This window comes from Rosa chinensis, chromosome 3 (assembly GCF_002994745.2).
Source record: "Rosa chinensis cultivar Old Blush chromosome 3, RchiOBHm-V2, whole genome shotgun sequence".
Taxonomy (NCBI): domain Eukaryota; kingdom Viridiplantae; phylum Streptophyta; class Magnoliopsida; order Rosales; family Rosaceae; genus Rosa; species Rosa chinensis.
The window spans coordinates 17033128-17055071 of NC_037090.1; the positions used below are offsets into that span (position 1 = coordinate 17033128).

Below are 21944 nucleotides of genomic sequence, written 5' to 3' on the forward strand. Positions count from 1 at the left end.
AGCCTTCGGCCTTTCAGAAGCTAAAGAATAAATAGATTAAAAAATAAGCCGAAGGTCAATGAATATGTCGATATGAACAACCGAGACAGAGCTCAAAGGAAGAACAGCAGAGGCTTGACAATTCCAATTCATAAAATTTTACAACCATGAACTGGAAGCAGGGAGCTTGCAAATAATAAACATCAGCAAACATAAAACAAAAACAAAAATCTATCATGCTGTATTTACAAGTCGACATTCAGGAACCTTTTTATGCAACATTGATGTTCCTTTGAAGGTTATCATTTGGTAGCAAGTCCGCCTGTAGTTAATAAGCTGCACGCAAGGGATACACCAAAATATTAGCCAGTCAAAAAGAACAAGTAGAATTATATATGCATCGGCTCAACAAAAATCAAGCATACCTGGTCCGGATCTATCTTTGTAAAACCAAATTTTTCTGTCCATATGGATTCTGCTTCTGGGGCAGCCGGCAGCACAAGGTTCTTCACACTCAAGAAAGCTAGCAGCTTCTCAATGCAGGAAAATAATGATTGGAAGTAGCCCTGTGCATTCAAGAAATTAAATTTAAATTGGTATTAAATACTTACTTGCAGTTGATACGAAAGAGAGAGGAAAGTTGCGCGAACGAGAGCAATGGCTTTGGGTATAATTAGTAGATGTATGTACAACGAAAGAAAAAACAATTAGTCTCACCTTGCCATGGTTACCACTACTTGTAGCAACTAAAGGTAGCTCAGCAACTTCTTGACCAAAAACACGAATAATAGCAGCTGATACAACAGTTGAGCTGCAAAATCAGCATATTAGTTTTATCAATTATGTGACAAGTAAGCAAAGTCCAAGATCAGAAATCAAACAACTAATTCTTACTTGACCATAAGAATTGCACAGTACATCCCCCCATATTCTTGGCTCCTAACATTCCTTCTGAGAGAAAAAGCAGGCAGAGAGTTAGCAAATAATTGGTAAAATGTAAATCTAAAGGCAGCATCAATTATCTAAAACAGAACATTAAAAAAAATTGAATGATTACCCATAAACCATGGCAGGAATGAGATCACGCCCAGATTCTGCATCGATTATTGGATCAAAGCAATCCTGAAACAAAGATATGGGAGAAAGCCATTAAATACTACAATGGTAGGGTCCCATTAATGCTGTCATAAGTAACTAAATCCTTCCGGTATGCAACTGACGAATTACCAATATTAAATCGCATAGTATATTCTACCATTTAGACCTGTTAACTTCTATTTTTCACTCATGCAGAAAAAAAAATTAAGAATAAAAAAATAAAAAATTCAAGCTCGGCCACCAGCTCACCAAAACTGAAAATAGTAACCGGAATCTAAAGCAAATTTTGGCCGGAAACAGACATTCAAGTTCTTTTCAACACGTGCAACAAAATGGAAGAGGCAATCTGTTTCCCTTATTTTAAAGTGATATGAAATAGGACCTCTATTATATTTTTGTCCTCTTTCCTTCTTCCCTACCAACCAAATTTTATGCAATTGTAAAAGTAAAATTTCAGTGGATTACTCACAGAAGAAAAAAAATTGAGGGAATCAAAAAAAACCCACATAAAATGAAGAAACTAGTCTTCTTTAAAAATTAAAAATTTATATAAAAATGAAAACAAAACAAACAAACAAGGAAAAAGTGGAAATAATCATACTGACAAAAAGGTCATTTACCACATAAGCAATGGTATGGTGCAGATGGGGATTATATGAAACATCTCCAAAGTAAATATAACTTGCTATAGCCCAGCATCACAACTTTTAAGAAGAGAGGGCAGCACTTACATGGAAGATAGCAACAGCCTTTGAAAGCAATAACCGAGATTCCTGAGAAGCCATTTTGCCACTAATAAGTCTCCATCTGACATCAAAACCATTGACAGTCTCCAAACCATTTTCCTCGTGCTTTCTCTTCATAATATCCAAATGAGAATCTGGGAGCTCCTCAGCTCCCCTTGATAAACACTTTTGCAAAATAGATTGAATTTTATTGCATTCTGTGCAACAAAACCATTTCCCCTTTGGCAATTCCTGTCAAAGAAGTAGCATCAACACTTCCAATCTACAAAGTATACTTTTAAAGGTGCTTTAATTTATTAAGTTATCTGGTGCACCTACCTTCAAGTTTGCCATTTTATGTTTCTTCAAACAGCCAACATGATATTCCTTCTCACACTGGCACAAGTAAAGAAGAATGCCATTTAGTAGTTTGAATAAAAACAAAAGTATGTTAGTATAGAAACCCAAATGCGCAAAACTGCCAAAGAAAATTACCTGATCACAAAGTATAATAGTACGTGGACCAAATCCCGATTTGCTAAAATCATACCCCCTGTATACACGAACGAATACATAAACAATATCAATTAAGAGCACAAAGAGAACTATATCGAACCGCCCATACCCCACTGCAAATGAATACAATTAACAAAATAATTTTCTAATTATTACCTACATAATACACATCCAGTAAGTTCAGCTTCAATGTCTTTGACAATACGGATGCATCTTTGGGTTATCTGTTCTATAGGATCAATTCCTTCAACCCTTCCAGCGGCAACAGCATTTTCATTATGTTCCACAAACTTCTCCCTTTGAAACATATTCTGGCAAAACTTACAGTACCAGTCACCACGAGGGACACCTGATAGAGATGCACAATCTGCATGGGGCAAACAATTCAACAGAAAATTCATACAAGGCAGATGTAGTTGCAGAAATGTCTCAGAAATGGAAATCGATAAGCATTGTCATCATGAATGCCCCCAAAAACTTAAGTTAATCTACAAATACCAGTGAAATGAATTATATATTTTCCCCATTGACACTATTTCTAGTAGACAACAAAACAAAGCAACAAATTTGAAAGTAGTGTCTAAACATTATAAACTTAAAACATAATTAAAGGATTGCAAACAAAGCATTTGCCCTTTCCTCCCTTTCTTTCACAGCTTTCACGGGCTCCTATTAACCACCCCTCATAGTGGGTAAAGAGCCAAATAAAGTTTTGGCTCAACCAGAAGAACTAATTCTGAGTCAATTAAAAGCTAAACAAGAATTTAAGATTATACCTCTGTGGAAGGCCCGTGGGCATCCATCACAAAGAACAAGATTCCCGCCATCTGCACAAATGATGCACAAGTCATCATTATCTTTGGCTGAATACTTGCGACCCCTTGACAAAGATATGGCCAATTCGTGGAGAGACACGCCATTGGAGGTATATATGTATGCATAGCTGCCAAATATTACAAACACAAACAATAGAATAAAAACGTGTTTAAAAAAAAGTGCAATGCAGCTGTTAAATAATCATACAGAAACTTACGGTTTCCTGCGTGTAGCCCAACCTGCATGAGCCTCAAACTGCGAGGGGCTCACCTGCAGAATGAAAAAATATAGATATGTCAAATTTTATAAAATAGAATTACCGTAAGTGCAAACAGCAGTCGAAAATACCTCAGTGTTGCAGCAACGGCAAAATATTCCAAAACCCTTTTTATAACCAACTAGCAATTTCTGTACAAAAGATGGGAGTTATTGAATTGCTATAAGAATATAAGTAGCATATAAGCATCACCAATCTGTTTCACAACAACCTGTCCACGGGCATAATATGCTACTTCGCTTCCATCAGGCAATCCACCTTCCTCAAAAACCAACTTATGCAGGCGCTGATCTCTTCAGAAAAGATGCACCCAAAACGTAAACAAGAAATTCATGTCACAAATGAGAAGAAAATCCTTCAGCCAAAAATCTGTTTAACCCAAAGTTATCAGAATCAAAACCAATAACAAACAGGAGGGGAAGCAACCTACTTAGTTGTAATCCTCCACTGACTTTTCTTTTGTGAAGAAAAATACATTGAAGCAGCACTAGGGGACCTTGAGATCAGGACTGATTTTGATGACCTATAAACATACAAGCATCTCAAAATCATGAAATGATATACAGAAAGTATCGAGCATATTTGGAAGGCAAAAGAGTGTATAGAAAATAAAATAATATAATAAAAAATTACAGTTAAAAAATAGAAAAAATAAAAACCTTACAAGAATGTTTCTTGAATGAATGATACTTGTGTAAAAAAATAAATGATTTCAAGAATTAGGTGTTCTTCATGCAATTAAACAAAACGCTAGCAGAAAGAATATATTGAAACAAATCAATGATTCTATTTGGATATGGAAGAAAATTAAAAAAGATACCAACTTTGATGTTATCTTCCATCCACTCTTATATTCTGAGCGCATTGGAGAAGCACTTTTTGATGGACTTGAGATCGAAACTGGTGTTGATAATCTGCAGTGAAAGTAGAAGCATATAACTAAAGGCTCCGCAAAAAGCTTTTGAAAAAATAATTTCACTAAATATTGTATCCTTCCATATTCCATATAACTCCAGCACAAGAATAGACATACTTAGTTGTCTTCCAAAGAGAAGCACTCTTGGGAGACTTTGAAATTGCACTTTTTGGGAGCTTTGAGATTGCCCTCTTTGTGGAATTTAAGATTGCACTTTTGGGGGACTTTGAGATAGCACCTCTTGGGGGCCTTAAGATTGTACTTTTAGGAGTCTTTAAAATTCCATTTCTTGCAGACTTCGGTGTTGCAGTTTTTGGGGACTTAGCATTTTTCGGGGACATTGACAACGAAGCAGGCAGCAAAGCTCTGCAATAAGAAATAGCAAAAGGAATTGAAATATCACTACAATCCGATATACAAATATGAAAAACAGAAACAACTGAGTAACATTTTTTCTACCTTCAATATGGATACATAAAAGCAATTTCATAAAATATATAAAACTAATAGTAAAATAATAGTCTCGCATATGATGCCAGTTTATGAGTCAATTGGTCTATACAGAGCACAAACAAACCATATTTAGGCTTCCAAAAATTCATTTCACTAGCAACAGAACTTCATTCATCTGGTCAGTTTCATTAAAAACAAAAACAACAGCAGAGACACTGAATCAACCATAAGGTTAGTGACAGAATCTCAAGAGGGAGCCAACCCCAAAACTGGGCCTTGAATGGCAATACATTGCCAAGTTAAAGAATTAAAAAAAGGTATTTAATGGGAGTCAACATTACCATCAGTTTCTTTATAAATAGCCAACATTTTATAAATTTAAATCTAAAAAGCATAAATTAACACCACTGTAACCCAATTTTGACAAACATTAAAATAATAATAAAAAGTGAAATCAATGGGAACAATTACACAATAGCTTTAATTAACGAAACGAACATAGAAATGTTGATGTGACTTCATCTAAAATCCACCAATTTTATTTCACACTCAGGCGCAAGCCTTGAGACCTTCCCAATATAGGTACCTTCCCAATATAGGTAAGTTAGAAAACAGCAAAACATAGCTCAGTAAAACATAGCTCAAGTACTAGTCAAAGCCTTTACATTAGCCATTAAAAAAAATGAAAAGCAATTTTCTTCTTTTATTACCTAATAATTGAAGTTATAACTTATAAATAAACTGAACACATCCATTCTATTTTTGTATATCATCTATATATATATATATATATAACTGTTACAATTCAATGCAAGTAGCACTGTGCTTGAGATCCCAACTGTTGCTACCAAGGTATAAACATAAGAAGACAAGATGCAAAATATGGGCTAAAACATGGCAAAACTCATAATCAAAACACAACTCAGTTTACCTACAATCAAGTAAACCATAACCCACAAATCTACAGCAAAGGTTGACCTACTTTCCAAATATAAAAGAGCTATATACCTGAGATTTTTACTAGATTCCTGAGATGGGCTGTGAGGTTTATTTGACTCCATGCAAGAATAGCAAAGCGATCCATCTTCCAGAGCACAATAAGGAGGAAAGGACACTAGAAATAATAGAACAGAATAACAATCAAGAAAGATGTTGGAAAAAAATACTCTCATCAACGTGCTTCAAAATATTGCTCCAAAAAGGAACTAAAAAATGGGTCAAAACTCACCGCTACAGTTTTTACAAGTGAAATATTTGTCTATTGGTGAAGAATTGATGAACTTCTGAATTGTTGCCTCCAATGTATGCAGAGAAGCATTCCTGCACACCTTCAGAAGATCAAGCAGGCTCCTTCCATTCTCAAGGCAAATGTACTGTGCTGCTCGTCTGTATGTTTTACAAGCATGAATCTCGAATTGAGATGGTGGAATGACCTGCATTGATTAGCACAGTATGAAGCAAATAAATAAATGCTAACTGAACTCAGAAAACAACTTGGGATGTTAAACAATACTGTAGCAACAAATTTCACTCACTCTGCAGCCATTGCAAGATATACATGAACACAAAATCCCTCCATCTCTTATTGTGCCCCGCAGACCAAACGCCTGAATGAGTAATAACCAACTTTAGCAGAAGACAAGGTTGAAAATATTGATCTTAACAGATACACCAACAATCAAATTGAGGACATAACAACAGATGGATATCGACTAAATATTCCACACACATTTATGTAAAGGATAACATCTTTTTAAAATTAAAAAAATACTTTCAATATTGGGTGAACAAATTGTAGATAACTACACCATCTACATCCAGAAAGAGGTGTGATGAGGTTCAAACGTAAATGAGTGTCCTATAGAAATTGTACGCGTCAAAATATGATGCCTGTGAGTATCTTCTGCTCCGTACTATTCCATCACCAATATTGATTATGATCAGCATAAGATTTATTTATATAATTTATAATATAAAGTGGAAATGCCGATAATAATTATTCCATAAATGTAATATACTCTATAATCATAATACTTTTTTGAGTAACATACAAGATTACTTTATCCACATAAATAATCCCACTTTCTGAGACCATTATATCTACAGACACATAAAGGCCTACTTGGGTGGGTACGGCAGGGTAAATAATGGGTGCTCAATTTGAAATCTAGTTGGGCGGTTGTTTACCTCCATCATTCATTCTTTCTTACTTTCTAGTTCAGCCAAATATCTGTTCATACCAGGTAGATTTCTTCAAAGTATGTTACATGGGACCAATACAGACATAATACCACAGATAAGTGAAAGAAATTACTTCAATCCCAATATTCTGTGAGGTTAACGAGAAAAAAGACATTTCATACAATAACTGAAGATAACATTATAGACATGCAATGCATCATGAAACTAGAAGGTTCTTTATATATATATAAAAATCAAAAGTTACCTTCTTGCTACCCATGTAAATCACTGTTACCCCATCAACCAAGCCTGTATCAAACAGCTCCTTGACAGTAGTAGGCTTCCTGTCAAGCACAACCTTTTTCGACATTTTCAATTCTAGCTTACTATTTGACAGCAGTGTACTGACTTCAACTAGTTTCTCCTCCTCTACATCAGAAATTGCTTCAACTGGCACAATCTCTAACCCTGTCACGGCCTCTGATCCAGGCAAAGCCTCTGATCCTAGCACAGCCACTGATCCATTTTCCAGCGGAGGCTCGACACTAGGTCTCAATGTGGATCGCGTGAAGCGCTTCCTCCTCGATGACCTTGGTTGTGAATCCTTTCCCCTCTTTCTACTATTAGCAGCTCTGCCGTTCAAGGCAGCAGAGCGCTTTCTACTCATTTCGAAACTACAATTGCCCTCTTCTCTAACTACAACTTCAACCAACTCCCCATCGATATCGTGATCCCCAACGAAAGGCATCCATATCTCACTCCCCTTCCCACCCCTACTCCTAGGTATCACCAAACCGCTACTCCCTTCATCCCTAACTACAACTTCAGTCAGCTGATCACTCTCAAACCCTGGAGCATTTCTGACCTCATCCAATCTCGTACTCCCGGCGGCGGCGGCTTTCGCATCCTCCGACAAACCACTCCGGCCATTGATCCCGGGCTTCCTGGCCCGCGTATACACAATCAAACCATCGACAATAGCGCCTTTGAATCTCTTGGAGTTCAGTCTCTCATAAACTCGAAGCGTAGGGCTCGCCTCCTCGGCGCGAGTCCCAACCACAGAATCGGCGAGTTGAGACTGGCCCTCCAATACAGAAGCCAAATCTCGCTTCATGCCGATCCAACCAACACAGAAAATCTCCCCCCTAAATCTGATCGAAACAAACCGAACCAAAAAAAAAAAAAATCAAACACAATCCCCAACAATTCAAAATCGAAATTACTAAACCCTAGAAATCTAGGTTTCTAGGGTTTAGAAACGAAATTGGGGGAGAGAGAGAGAGAGAGAGAGAGAGAGAGTTACCGGATGTATCAGATGAGGGCCATGCGTTGGAATTGTGACGGTTAGAAAGTGAGAGGTGAGATCGGATTAGGGTTTTTGAAGTGAGTCTGGTTTTTTTGGTGTTCGGCTTTTTATTTTGGGGGGCGTGGATTTTAATAGAGAGGGAGAGAGAAAGAGATAGAAGAAGCAGAGCGGGCCACGATATCTCGCTGTTATTGGAAGCTGAACTCACCCCAACTGTGAAGAGAGAGAGAGAGAGGGATCAGCGATGGCCTAGTAGGAAAAGTGCAATGGCAGGATTCGTAATTAAAACTTAACTAGTAGGTAAAATGACCTCAAATCGCTGTAAATCAGTCATTTTTTCAAATTTCGCTTTTTTTACCGAGTTTTTTTTTTTTTTTTTTTGGATATATGGGAACCAAAAGACCCAATAAAAGCAAAGAACAAATTACATCTCAGAATTTATAATCCTAATTCTAGGACTTTCACACAAGTCATCAAGCAAGCTAGAAATAAGTTTGTGGAGGGCAGGAGGGGGTTGCTCCATGAATTTTTTTTTGCTTATTGGAAAAGAACAATCAAATTTAATATTGCAATTTTTTTTTAGGAAATAGCATTTGCTCGTAGATTTAAGAAAAAAAAAATTTTGCTTATTGGAAAAGAACAATCAAATTTAATATTGCATTTTTTTTTTTTAGGAAATAGCATTTGCTCGTAGATTTAAGGAAAAAAAATTTAATCAAATAAACAACTCATATACAACAACTAATCTATTGTAAGTCGAACTCATTACCTCCTACTTAAGTACTTGTAAAGGGGAGACTTATACCACTAGGCAAAATGGTACTTGGCTCGTGGATTTAAGATTTTGAGTTTGAATCCCTTTATTCAATTTTACAAATTACTAATAATAACCTAATATTAATATACATTCACATTTTATATTCTTAAAATGTGATTGCGATCTCGATCGAACGTCTTGTCCCTAGTCACCATCACAAGGGGGAGGAGGAACCCTTTCTCCTTTTTTTCTTTTTATTTTGTTAAATTTTATTATTGTTTTGGTCTCTTGTAGTGAATAATAAGCCCCGAAGGGTAACTGGATATGAGTTATCGCATCACCTATTTTCAAACTTTTTCCTAAATCAGATCTCTCTCCTAAGGGTTTGTTGAAGACTAAAGTTGTTATTTACTCTCAGCCTCCCCTAAAGATTGTTCCCCTAAATCTCAATCTCTAAGATTTCTCATTCTTAAATTTGTTTCTCGATCTCATCAAGTTGAAGACTAACGTTGTTATTTGTCCAAGTGCTTTTACTCATCTTCGTCATATCCAGATTCTTATTGGTTTAGAAGGAGTTTGTTGGGCAATTAGCTACTTCACGCGGTTGGATTGTTGAAGACAAAGTCATTCGATCTCATATCTCACCCATGTTCTACAGTCACTTCTTGGTTAGATGCAATGGTCCCTAAGACAGCAGTGCTTCAGTTAATGGCAATAATTATAATTTAGGTTTATGGTTTTTTTAGTGTTTTTGTTGTTTTGGGTTGCGTGAGATTAGTTACGGTTTAAATTTGATTTTGGTGTCGTGCGGTTAGTAGTTGTTACTACGGCTTTTGTTCACTTTAGTATTTATTGGAGTAATGATTGTTATTTTCTTGTAAAAGGTAGCATCTTTGCTAATAGCATGGGCAATGGTGAATTTCAATTCACCCCTTTGCATTTTCTTTTCGCTCAATGAGTAAAGGATAAAGTCAAACGTTGACCTTGCATTTTCTTTTCGCTCATGAATAAAGACAGACGTTGACCAAAGAAATAAAAAGTCACAAGAGAGTCTCTTGTGAAATTTCCGAGCTTGTAGGAAGCCACTAAACCCAGATTGTTCATCTCTGTTATCGATAAACCCCCCTCTGTAATTTTCGGCCTAAAATCCGAAAGTCCTCATGTCTCCAGTCTAATCTTCATACTGTGAGTCCTAATTTCTGGTCATTTTGGTTGTAAGCCCAACAAAGCATGATGGTGTAGTCAGTCGATTCATGCCGATGTTGTTCCTGTTCCAGCTATGTTTCCATTGACCATGAACGTAGTTACTTGTTACCCCCCTTATGGAAGTATGAGTTGATTGTGGTTTGTAATGTAGTAATAATACGTCATCGGTGGCGTCAACACCATCGTGCCCGTAATCAAAAATGATTTTGGTATGAAATGACAGGTTCAGGTCTATGTTTTAATAGAAGGAAGCGCCATATTAAGTGTTTGAGGATTTACAGTTTGATTGATTATGAGGCTGCTTATGAGGCTACTGATGAGGGTGGTGATGAAGGCAGCGATAATTGCGGTGATGATGGTAGTAATGAGGGTGAGGACCGTAATGAGACTGATTATGATGGCGATGATGATGGGCAATGATAAGGTTGAGCAGAATGGGAATGGAGTAGATGATCAGCTTCTCAATTCACAAAATGTGCAAAAAGATTAATCCACAAAATGTTCAGAACATCAATCAACAAGATGAGCACAATGTTAATCCCCTGGATGTGCAGCATGTCAATCCCCCGAATGTGCAGAGTGTTAATCCACTAGATGAGCAGCATGGAAGATTAGCAGAATGTGAGCGTGGAAGATGAGCAGAACGGGAAGATCAACCCGATATAGTCTCCTAACCCGATATAGTCTTGAGAATTATGCCTCATAATCTCTCACACTCCTATCATCTTGAGTTGGGAAGATAAATTCTCTTTCCAACTGCTCCTACATTCTCAATCTTTTTTCACCACTTTAACCCGAGAATAGCATCCATCACATCAACCACAGGTGGAACAGGCAGCTCAACCTCTGATGCCTCCACCTCATCCTCAAATGTCTCCATAGAAACATCTTGTCCCTACATCGGACTCGACCTCTACCTCAGGGTCTACCTCGACCCCTAGTTATGCTTCCCAATTTGTCCACTACCTCAGAAGCATAGCAATACATGGTTAAAACTTGTATAACACTTAAACATAGCATAAGTCAATACAAGTACATATTAACCAAAATACTAACACACTGAGGGTATTTCGTAACTCCTAATACGACTTAACGCCCTAGATGACTTCTAACGCTCTCACATACCTAATGACTTTGTCAATACTAAAGAGCACACAATGGGGATCCGCTGGAGACGGGCCATCACTCGGAAAGTATTGACACATCACCAAATATGTACCTTAATTACACTCTGATACCAAACTGTCACGCCCCGAATTTTGAATAGCAAATTCAAATCCGAAACATGAATAAAAAACCAACGCAAATAACGTCCTGAATTTTTTTCTTAACCAGCGTCTCACAAACCATAATACAAGCCTCGTAGCAAAACTAACTCTCAAGTCAATTACTACAACACCAACATAGATAAAATGTTACGCTAGAAAGAGTCTATAAAACACACCAAAATAGACCAAGTGCTGATGTCAACCCCGCTGCCCTACTCAGCTCGCTCTCGACCCTGATTATCTTGACCTGCAGGATTATCCGCTACACCGTTTGAATAATGTACCGAGATTGCAACAACACAAAACCCGAAAAGCTTTTTGCAAAGCTCGTGAGTAAATAAGAAATGAACGATTGATTTAGTAAATCACAATTCTTTTAATTCAAGTAAATCAATCCAACAATCCGAACACACATAACAATTCCAACAATTTAATCACCAACCCAACTCACGTGGCACAAAGTACTCACAATGCAATAACCTAGTTACCACCATGACCGTACTCCCACAACAGACTAGAGCTCTAACTGCATCGTAACCTGTTACCTCGGCCGAGGTTCAGCCTTACGATTCAGTACACCCAGGTTACCACTGTAACCTTCGGACTTTAGACCATTCGGCCCTCAGAACAAACCCAGGTTACCATTGTAACCTTCGGACTCACAATTGTCACATCACAACTCACAATCATTCTTTCAACAATATAAATCATCAAAAACCACATATTTCAATGTCACACCATTCCGTATAAAATCATGTAAATATATATATATACGTAATCATCCACTCAGGAATGACCACTAATACCAACTATAGTTCACTCGTAGTAAAACCAAGAAATTCATTTTCTTATATACTTTAAATCTCATTTTCTTAAAACCATTTTCTCACACATAACAATTAATTGTGAAATAAGGAAATTCGGTTCGTAAATGAACCATGTGAGATTTACTCACCTCTCACTCCCGCTGCGTCTTCTATCAACCAAATCCCAATATCTCAATTGTTCGTCCACTCAAACCATCAAGTACCTAATCAAGTGCGGTCTTAACTTAGCAAACAATTCAAAAAATAAACTTAAATGATGATCCAACGGTCGGATCCTCACCCAAGACCACACAATGTCATCGGGACAGTCATACGATCTTCATAATAAAACTACAAGTCGATCGGACGACCTGATCCTCACTGATCACAAACCGAATGATCGAAATCGTAAAATTCATAATTTAATCATATGATCTCCAAAATTTAAGTGTTGTATGTTGAAATGATCGTATCGACATGTAGAACACAAAAATGGGCAGAAAATGCCCTTAAGGTGGCCAGAAGTGGCCGAAAATGGTCGCCGGAATTAGAGGCAAAGCCGCCGCCGACCACCTCCAATGACATCAGGGACAGGCTACTCCTATTTGTTTCATCGATCTGAGAAACTTTCATAACTAGCACGAAGTCAGAAAACGAAAGGAAGTGGTCAAAAATTACCAAAACAGTCGTGTGTGGCCTGAATTTTTCCAGAAACCGATGATGCTCCGACGAACAAGAAAACCTTCACTTCAGGTGCTGTCCTTCTTGGAGCTTGATCAGAGGTTGAGGCGAGTTCAACAAGCCAAGAAACTTGAGTTTTGGTGGCCGGTAACTCGAGATATCGCCATCGACCTCAAATCGGACCAAAACCAAAACAAGCTTCCCGCCGCCACTATAGGTCGTTCCGCGGCGCAAGGCTGCCTCTGGAAGCTGCACAAGGTCAAGACGAAGCCGTGGGAGGTGGTTTGATGTGGTTTGGTGGCCGGAGGATGGAGAACGGAGCCGGAGACTCCTTGCTCTGTTTTCTGCTCGGGCTCGGGAGAGAGAGAGGTGGGATGCCCAAAATGGAAACCCTATTTCTGGCAACTTTCCATTTATATATATACCCAATTTGGCAACTTTTCCAAATGCTATAACTTCTTCATATGAACTCCGATTCTTGCGTTCCACATATGCACGAACTCGTATCGACGGGATCTATAACTTTCGTGAAGGAAGTTTTCCCAAATTCCGTACGTACAAAAAGTCGATTTTAGTGACCCCCCCTAAATAACGTTTTTTTCGAAAATAAACTCATTCGAAACCAAATTTCTCATACAACAACATACGAATCATGCCCAAAATTCATATATAATATAATTGAACAAATATCAAATTACAAAATATTTAACCGAGAATTTCAGGTCTTCACACAGAAGGCCACCTTCTCAATCCATAAAATGTTCAGAACGTTAATCCACAAAATGTGCGAAATGTCACTCCACAAGATGAGTAGAATGTTAATCCATGAATGTTAATCCACTAGATTAGCAGCATGTCAATCCCCGAATGTGCTAAATAATCTACTAGATGACCAGAATGGGAACGAGGAAGATAGCAGAATAAAGTGTCATTCCTGCTTCGAGGAGCAATCTACTTTACACTTTATGGTTTGATTTGCTTTGTGATATATTTTCTCATGGTTGCACAATTTGATTTAGGCTTAGATCTGTAGGGAGAGGGAGGAGTGAATTCAATAGGACAAGAAGTGCCATTTGCCCAAAAAGCTGTGAATATGCTTTATTTTCACATTGTCTCAATGTACACCATTAGGCATTGTAGCCAAAATCGATGTAACCAAGGTTGTTGTGTGTTGTTTAAATTTCATTAGCATTACTCTTATTTCCCTATTAGTTACTAACATGGTTGATTATGTTATAGAGAAGCTAGAGGGATTGATGTTTGCTGGATTGACCAAGTTTAGGAAGACTCTCTACCGAACTCTATTTGCATTATTCATTGTTTACAGTCATGGAGACTCTTTTTATTGTGATATCAGTCATGGAGACTGTTTTTATCTTGTGCTAATGAGTTTGTCAACCATTGGATATGGTGACAAGTCATATACTACAGGAAGGGGACGATGGTTTGCTATATATTGTTTAGAAGCTTTCATGTCTGTCTTTGAATGGGCATTGAATAAATTCTTGGCTCGCACTTTGATAATTTCTTTTGCATCTTTATGAGGTGAAGTTTTGAAATTGTATCCATGGTTTCTTCTATGGTGCCCAACAATAGCAGAATCTAATGATGTTTAGAAATTAGACTCTTCTAGGCTACTTGGGTATGGTAAGACTTCAGGTAAAGATGAAAAATTCTTATACCATTTGCATTGATAGTTATGGTCATCCTTTTAAGCTATCTGAGTTTGTTAAACATGAATATATTTGAAGGTTTTGCGATACCAAAAAATGTGAAATATGAATCGAATAACCCCACTTTTGTCTCTATCAGTTCTCAAGTTTAATCTTCACTGCATAGATTGTTCAATACTTTTTTTTTTTGAAATAGTAATTGTTCAATACATTAATAAGATTAAAACAAGAATCAAACCTTGCTGCTCATAGAGATGACTTTTTACACTCTTAAAAGAGCAATGGTGAGTTGTCTTTACTACTTTTTTCAATGAAGGTCTTTATTCATTATAGGTGTGTACTTGAAAAGTTGACTTTGGTGATAAAAAATTTCAGCTGCTATCATTTATTCTTCAATTTTTGTACTTGAATCCAGATGTGTCACTTTTGAAATGCAACATCACTGCACAATAAACTGTCATCTATAGCGGCCAAAAAATGTTATAGTATCATGTCATAGCGTTTTAGAAAACTCTATGATAGCCCCCACTATGGTAGGTCGATTGCTTTAGAATTTTAGATAGTGTTTCCCGGAATTAGTGGAACTTTTTAAGAAATCTATGGAATTTAAAAGTCTAGGTGTATTCATACTTTCAGCAGTCCATGAAAGTTTTAGGGTATTCGATTAGGATTTTTAAAGACTTTATGAATTCCACCAAAATCTAGGAGCATTCAATTAAGACTTTTAAAAATGAATAAAAGTTCAGAGGTATTCAAAATTTCATTCATACTTATGGAATTAGAAAATCAAGGATAATCATGGACTTTGTAGTGTTAAGTATACATATCAAATTCCAATAATTTTCTAGCCACCAGACCAAAGATTTGAAAAAGTCTATCAAAGATTTTTTTTTTTTTATAAATCTATCAAAGTTTTCTCTCTGCGCCCAGAGAGGTTGGTTGTCTATCATCTCTCTTTCTTGTTTCTTCTTATTTTTTCTCTAATCTTTCATGATATTAATATTTTTTGATACCTAACATGTTCATTGTAGTTGTTGAATGTGATTTTTTTTTTGTTCAATTGTGATACTTAAAACCCTAATAGCAATAAAAAATAATTTATGAAACCCTAAGACCCAAATATTGTGGTTTACCCCTAAAACCTTGAATAGTGTTGCTATGAAATAGAGGTGGCAAACGGACCAACCCGGCCCATTTTATGCGGGCCTAGTCATGCTTCGTGCCGTGCTTGGGCCGACCCATTTATTATCGTGCCGGCCCATTTACTTAAACATTAAGCCCGGCCCATGGCCTGAGCCCATATCGTGTCGGGCCGTGCTCGTGCCTACCCACTATAAGGCACGATTTTAAAATCTTAATTTGAACAAATAAAAATTAATTTTATCTAACTATTTAGAAAATTAAAATAAATTAAATTCTACAACGTTTTTCTTAATCTTAACTTTTTAAGATTAGATTTCTAATAATTTTTTATATTCCACTATAAGAAAGAAAGAAAGAAAAAAACTCAAAATATATTGTTTTTAGTATATTATTGTGAGATTAATCTTTATTAATATAATGAAGATTTAGTATCAATTATTCTTTCATTCATTCTATAGTTGTATTATTATGAGATTAGTCTTTATTAATAAACATATATTTAATATTTAGAAAAAATACTTAGAGCAACTCTAACAGGTTCTCTATAATTTCTAGGCCTGGGATTTTCAAACCGGGAACCGGTGGAACCGGCCCGGACCGCACCGAAATCCCCGGTTCGATTCGGTTTGTAGTTCTGGAAGATGTGTTTTTGTGAAAACCCGAACCGATTACCATCTTCCGGTTCGGTTTCAGTTCCGAAAATCCGTAACTGCTAGGAACCGATAGAAACCGAGGTACTGGGCTTATGTATATATGGACGCATATTTTGGAAGCCCATTAGCCCAGTTTAGGTAACCCAAAGACAAAAATAACCCTGACCTCCTACTCATTCTCGACCAAACTGACCTAGCCGTTCTTCAATTCTCTCTTCTTCGCTCTTCTTCAGTTCATTCATCACTTCATTGAAGACTGAGATGCCCAGTTGGCCAGTTCATTCGAAAAGCCAAGTTCTTCCATTTGAAAAGCTAGAAAGTCAGAAACTGATAAACCCCAAGTTCATCTTCTGATCCTCATCCCGAATCGGCGATTCCCAATTCCAACTATAGAAGGAGATGGCTTCTAATCCTTCAATTCCATCCATTCCTTTGAATTCAACTAGTCATTCTCGGTCTGGGAATGAGATTGTACCTGTTACAGCTGCACTCCAAGGAGAGGAAGAAGTTCAGTCTCACGATCCCGGCATATCGAAGAAGGGTGCTGCAAAGAGAAAGAGGGCACCGGCACAGAAACAACAGAAACCCCCTCGAAGCTGGGTTTGGGAGCATTTCACCAAGGAGGAGCACCCGCTTATGGGGATTGTTGATGGAGTTGAGCAACAAGTTGGGCACACCACAAGAGCACAGTGTAAGTATTGTCCAACTCACCTTGCATGTAATTCAACTAGTAATGGAACTAGTTCTCTTATAAAACACATCGAAATTATATGTAAGAAATATCCAGGTAGAAAACACATCGAGGTTGAACATTTGAACTTTTGATTCATTTGATCCAATTGTTGAAGTGGTTTTAAACTTTTGATTCATTTGATTTTATATTTTCAATGTATTGTACTACTGATTGTTCCATTTCATTGTCTTCGTTGTGTTCTGCATTGAAGTTTAATGATCTGTGAAGTTATGAACTGTAATGAAATGTGGCAGGAAAACTGGAAAAAGTCACTTCTTTTCTTTCTGGCTAGGAACCGATTTCAACTTGTAACCGAACCGAAAACACCGGTTCCGGTTCTGTAACGGTTCCGGCAAAAAAAAAACGGGCACACCGAACCGGAAAAAAGACTTCGGTTCCGGTTCCGGTTCCGGCCAAAAATGTCAAAACTAGAACCGATCCCAGGCCTATTAATTTCTGTATTATAGAGAAACAAAAGTCAAAGTTTTAGCCTCTTTTTCTTCCCCAACTCCAATAGATTCCCTATTTTACAACAATCTCTAAAATCTCCATATTCTTCCTTAAAATTTTAGAGTTTGCTGTAAATATAGAGAATTTGGTTTTCTGTTTCCTCACTTTCCCTAAAATAGAGATAGTTATAGAGAATCTGTTGGAGCAAAAGAGGCTTATTTTTCCCTAAAGTAGAGAAAAATTAAATTATAGGAAATCTGTTGGAGTTGCTCTTATGTAAAAACAAGGATATAATATTTTGTTTCATTATTTTGACAATATAAAAAAAAACATTGGTGGAATTGTCATGAGATTTTAAATAAAAATGTCTCATATTCATATCTCATCATTGTAGTTTTTTAATATTTTTAAAAACAAAATAAAATTTTGTGTTTGTAACGGGCCGGCCTACAATATGTCATGCTCGGGCCATGCCGGGCCCATTACGGGCTAGGGCCGGGCTGGGCTAATGGGCCAATATTCTTAAGCCCAGCCCGACTCGTTATTCTGACGTACTCGGGTAGTGCCGGGCCACTAACGAGCTTGGGCCTTGCCAGGCCACTAACGAGCTTGGGTCGTGCCGGGCCACTTTTAAGCATGCCGGGCCTTTGCCGTGCTCGTGCTTAGTGGCCCGTTTGCCACCTCTACTATGAAATACTAGGTTTTGTCTTATTAATTATTCTCATCGATTTGAATTTATATCATGGTTCAAGGAAAGCTTGAACAATTGAATTTTGGTTGATTGATTATAGATCAAGACATTGATCAATGTTTTTATGATATATGTTACTAGGTGAAAACAAAATTGATGAGAATAATTAACCATAAACATCGAGTGATCTATATTGTATCTTTAAGTTGATTGGGAAATTAGAACTGAGAACAAACTAGCTAGACACAATAATAATCATTAATTTGAGTCAAGTTCTACTATACTTGACAATTGAAGAGGCAACGAGTTATTATTTCACTTTGCATTTGGAGTGCATTAGTTGTATTTTTTGTTTTCATTTTTATTTTTATTTACTAGAAAATATATAGAAGTAATTCATAATAAAGTATATAGATTTTCAAGAATCAATACAAAGTCTGTTGCTAAAATCAATGGTTTTAAGAAATCAATACCAATCTATCAATTTTTTAAAGAGTCTGTGGACTTTTCAAAAAGTCTGTCATTTAAAAAAAGTCTGCACAAATCCAAATACAATACACCCCTTATTATAGCATTTCAATAATGTCATCTAAACATTTGTGTCGAACTGAAAATAGTTTCAAATAATGATAGCCATAAAAAAATAATTCATTTAATGTTTCAAAATGATACATAATTAATTTGTAGCATACAAGAAATTCAAAAGCTAATCCAACCAACAAGTTGTGTCTTTAGATCTAATATGGACTACATATTGAAATTTAACATACTACAAAAACATAATCATTAATTTACTGCATTACTATTGAATTGAGAGAGCTCATCATCTTCAACAATGGAGTGCTACAAAACGGAAGACAAAATCATGAGTTAGCTGCAAGTGCTAGTTTTTCAGCCAAGGAAAGGTTCTAATTTCATTGCAATATCTACCCAAACTTTTTACCACGAGTTTGCTGAGCCATTCTGTATAAATTTCAATGCTCCTCGCTTATAATCTTTTGTAGCTGTCATGAATTAATCAAATAAATTATAAAATGTTTATATAATGAATGAATCACTTCAACTAGCAAGTCAAATAGCACAAACATCAAAGGCAACCATCAGATATATATCATATTAGTTAAGAAAACTAAACTCTTTCAAGGAAACACAAGGAAAGCAAAATGAAAGTTGCTTTTAAATGAGACCCTGAAGCATTCCAGCAGTGACATCCATGCATTATTAATGAAATTGTATTGTTAAGGAAAATTATTGCCTCATTCACATAACCAATATATCAAAGAGTAAAGACTACAGGCAACAAGTAAAGACTACAACCAAAACTTGATATCCTATCAATCATCATATAACTGCACTTATTTAAAACAAACAAATCAATTGGGAGAACCTAAAATAAGAAATGAGGGAGAGAGAGAGAGAGAGCAACCTTATAAGTGGTTATGATTGAGAGCTGCTTTACACCCAATGTAGTTGTCCTTGAACCTTCCAGCAACTTGATGATCAAGCCATAGCAATAAACTATGCAATACCGATTACAATGAAATCTTAGAATGTGTTTCATAATCAAATCGTTTTTTACTACTAATGCACTTTAAAGGTATATGCATAACAAACAAGGAAGAACAAAAAAGAAGTGATAAAGAACTTACTATGTGCACAATATAATCATAACCATCACCGATCACAATATAAAAAAAAAAAAATCAAAACAAATCACATTAGTTAACTAAGTTTTCAATTTGGGTTTCGATTGAGAAGAAACATCAAAAATTGAACTTTAAAAATAACAAATTAATTAAATCTTATTCAAAAAAAAAAGGAGAAAGTTACAAGAAAGTACCTCTGATTTAGGTGTCGCCATATGCAGAGATTGAGAACAGTTCGCAGTAGTTCAATTTGACTACGAGCTCAGCTTATATCCTGGAGAATGGAATGGTTGTCGCCAATGAGACCGAAACCTTGACGTCTTCGCCGTCACGAACTGCACCTCCACGATGCTCACTGTCCTGCTAATGATTTCAATCATATCTCCAAACTAAGATTAATTAAACATATATACAAGTTAACAGTCAACAAAATTCAAATTGAGAAACAGAAACCTTAGCCCTCAACTCACATTCATGTACCCTGAAAAATTAATCAATGCATTGCAATATTAGCCCAATGAGCCAATTCAAAAAATACCTGGTGTGCATAAAATTTACCTTCCAGACTTCCATCCCAAGACGAAGTCCTTGTCTGGAATCAGTAACCCCTTCTCGATTTCGTCCTGGAATTCCCGATTGGCCCTGTACTCATTCAACCCCTTGGGTTCGGGTCGGGTCTTGAAGAACTCTTCCTGAGAAGCCCTCAAATCCTCGTATGCCAAATACATAAACTCTTTTGAATCTCCCTTCTCTTTGAATTTGTTGTACTTGTCATTGGATTCTCTTCATTTTTCCCTCTTTTCTTCACCACCACAAATTTCCTCTCCAACAGAAACCCTAACCCCCAATTTCACATTCTCGTAGCCTGAAAAATAATCCCAAATTATCCTAACATTTAATGAGATTGAGAATGTTCAAAACCTAAATTCAAATCACCCATAATATAGAGAGAACAAAGAAGAGAAAACAGAGAGGAAGAGGACTTATCATTATGTTCCATGACAGAAAGGAAGAAAAGAGAGAATAAGAGTAAGAAGTATGAGGACTGGAAAGGGTTTAAAGTTTTTTCTTTTACAAAGTTAAAAATAGTTTTAATTTTACAAATGAGGGAGATTTGGCGCTTCTCATTTTAGAAGCCCGCGTTTCATTTTAGAAGCCCAACCTCCCGTCATTTGTTTATTTTTAGTTCATTTCATAGCGTTTACAAAGGAAACATCTATTATTAATAGCACTTTGAGAAAAAAAGCTATTATTCAGTGCTATCAATAGACACTTTTGTTGTAATGCATCTACATTACTCTGAACTGCAGGATAGTTCATGTATCGGCTAATCTAGACTTTATGGTTAAAGATGTGTTTTGTGAGGACATGGATTTGAAGATGGAAAGTGGAAATACCAAGTTTTTTCTTTTCTTTTTTAAGGTGAGCAAGATGCTATTTTTTTGTTGTTTGACATTATCCGGCAAGTGATGAACACTGCCTTTCTACTCATTTTTGCTTGTTTTGGTTTCATTGACGTGTAGCCTCTAATCAGATAGTTCCACTACTTGCTAACTTGGCATAGTCATTTATGGTAATAATTTAAATTAGGAGATCTGTCTCGTTCTTTCATTTAAAGCAAAAGGAGAAAGCTGCCACAAGGCAATAAAAGCTGAACCCATGAGAACGTAATTTGCTATCTAAACTTGATAACAATACAACTCATTTCAATATGCCGATACAATTTCAAATGGTGGGAAAAAGTGAGTTAAAAGCTTCACCTTAAAAGAATGTCTCATAAAGCAAAGACTAACATGGAATAGAAAGAGAGCAATTACATATCTAAAATTAAATTATTAGAAAGACAGACTAAAACTAGACTCCATACATTGTTAAGTTTTGAGCTTTTAATTGGTAATTAACAAACTATCAATAACACAACTTGAATGCTATGATTAAATTGCAGTAGCAATTGAAGCACAAGAATAGAT

At 36.4% G+C, this 21944-nt stretch overlaps 1 protein-coding gene and 1 long non-coding RNA gene across 3 annotated transcripts; both read right to left on the reverse strand.

The window, feature by feature from the left end:
• Window positions 1–88: 88 nt before the first annotated feature.
• On the reverse strand, window positions 89–8481 carry LOC112193226. Its single transcript, XM_024333298.2, has 21 exons — window positions 8265–8481; window positions 7227–8112; window positions 6316–6387; window positions 6009–6213; window positions 5789–5894; window positions 4445–4693; window positions 4236–4325; window positions 3842–3934; window positions 3623–3704; window positions 3483–3542; window positions 3352–3404; window positions 3095–3261; window positions 2475–2685; window positions 2298–2355; window positions 2142–2198; window positions 1809–2054; window positions 1037–1101; window positions 874–930; window positions 697–790; window positions 405–545; window positions 89–315 (listed from the first exon to the last, which is right to left on the reverse strand). Exons 2-21 carry the CDS (start codon window positions 8073–8075, stop codon window positions 214–216), a joined length of 3057 nt encoding a protein of 1018 aa, XP_024189066.1. The 5' UTR covers window positions 8076–8112; window positions 8265–8481; the 3' UTR covers window positions 89–213.
• Window positions 8482–18984: 10503 nt separating this feature from the next.
• LOC121052121 lies at window positions 18985–20973 on the reverse strand. Of its 2 annotated transcripts, none has more exons than XR_005808062.1 (5): window positions 20533–20973; window positions 20169–20329; window positions 19755–19846; window positions 19272–19332; window positions 18985–19171 (listed from the first exon to the last, which is right to left on the reverse strand). It is a non-coding gene; the product is annotated as an uncharacterized LOC121052121 (long non-coding RNA). The 2 variants fall into 2 exon arrangements; XR_005808061.1 differs by having other exon boundaries at window positions 20169–20334.
• Between the last annotated feature and the right edge of the window lie 971 nt (window positions 20974–21944).

Bases quoted from the DNA above. Each gene is read 5' to 3' on its own strand.
- LOC112193226 (XM_024333298.2), bottom strand. From the start codon at position 8,075: ATGAAGCGAGATTTGGCTTCTGTATTGGAGGGCCAGTCTCAACTCGCC. The intron at 4,694-5,788 runs GTATATAGCTCT...TTCTTATTGCAG, and splicing joins GAATCTAGTAAAAATCTCAG to AGCTTTGCTGCCTGCTTCGT. The intron at 3,405-3,482 runs GTATTTTCGACT...TTCATTCTGCAG, and splicing joins GCCGTTGCTGCAACACTGAG to GTGAGCCCCTCGCAGTTTGA.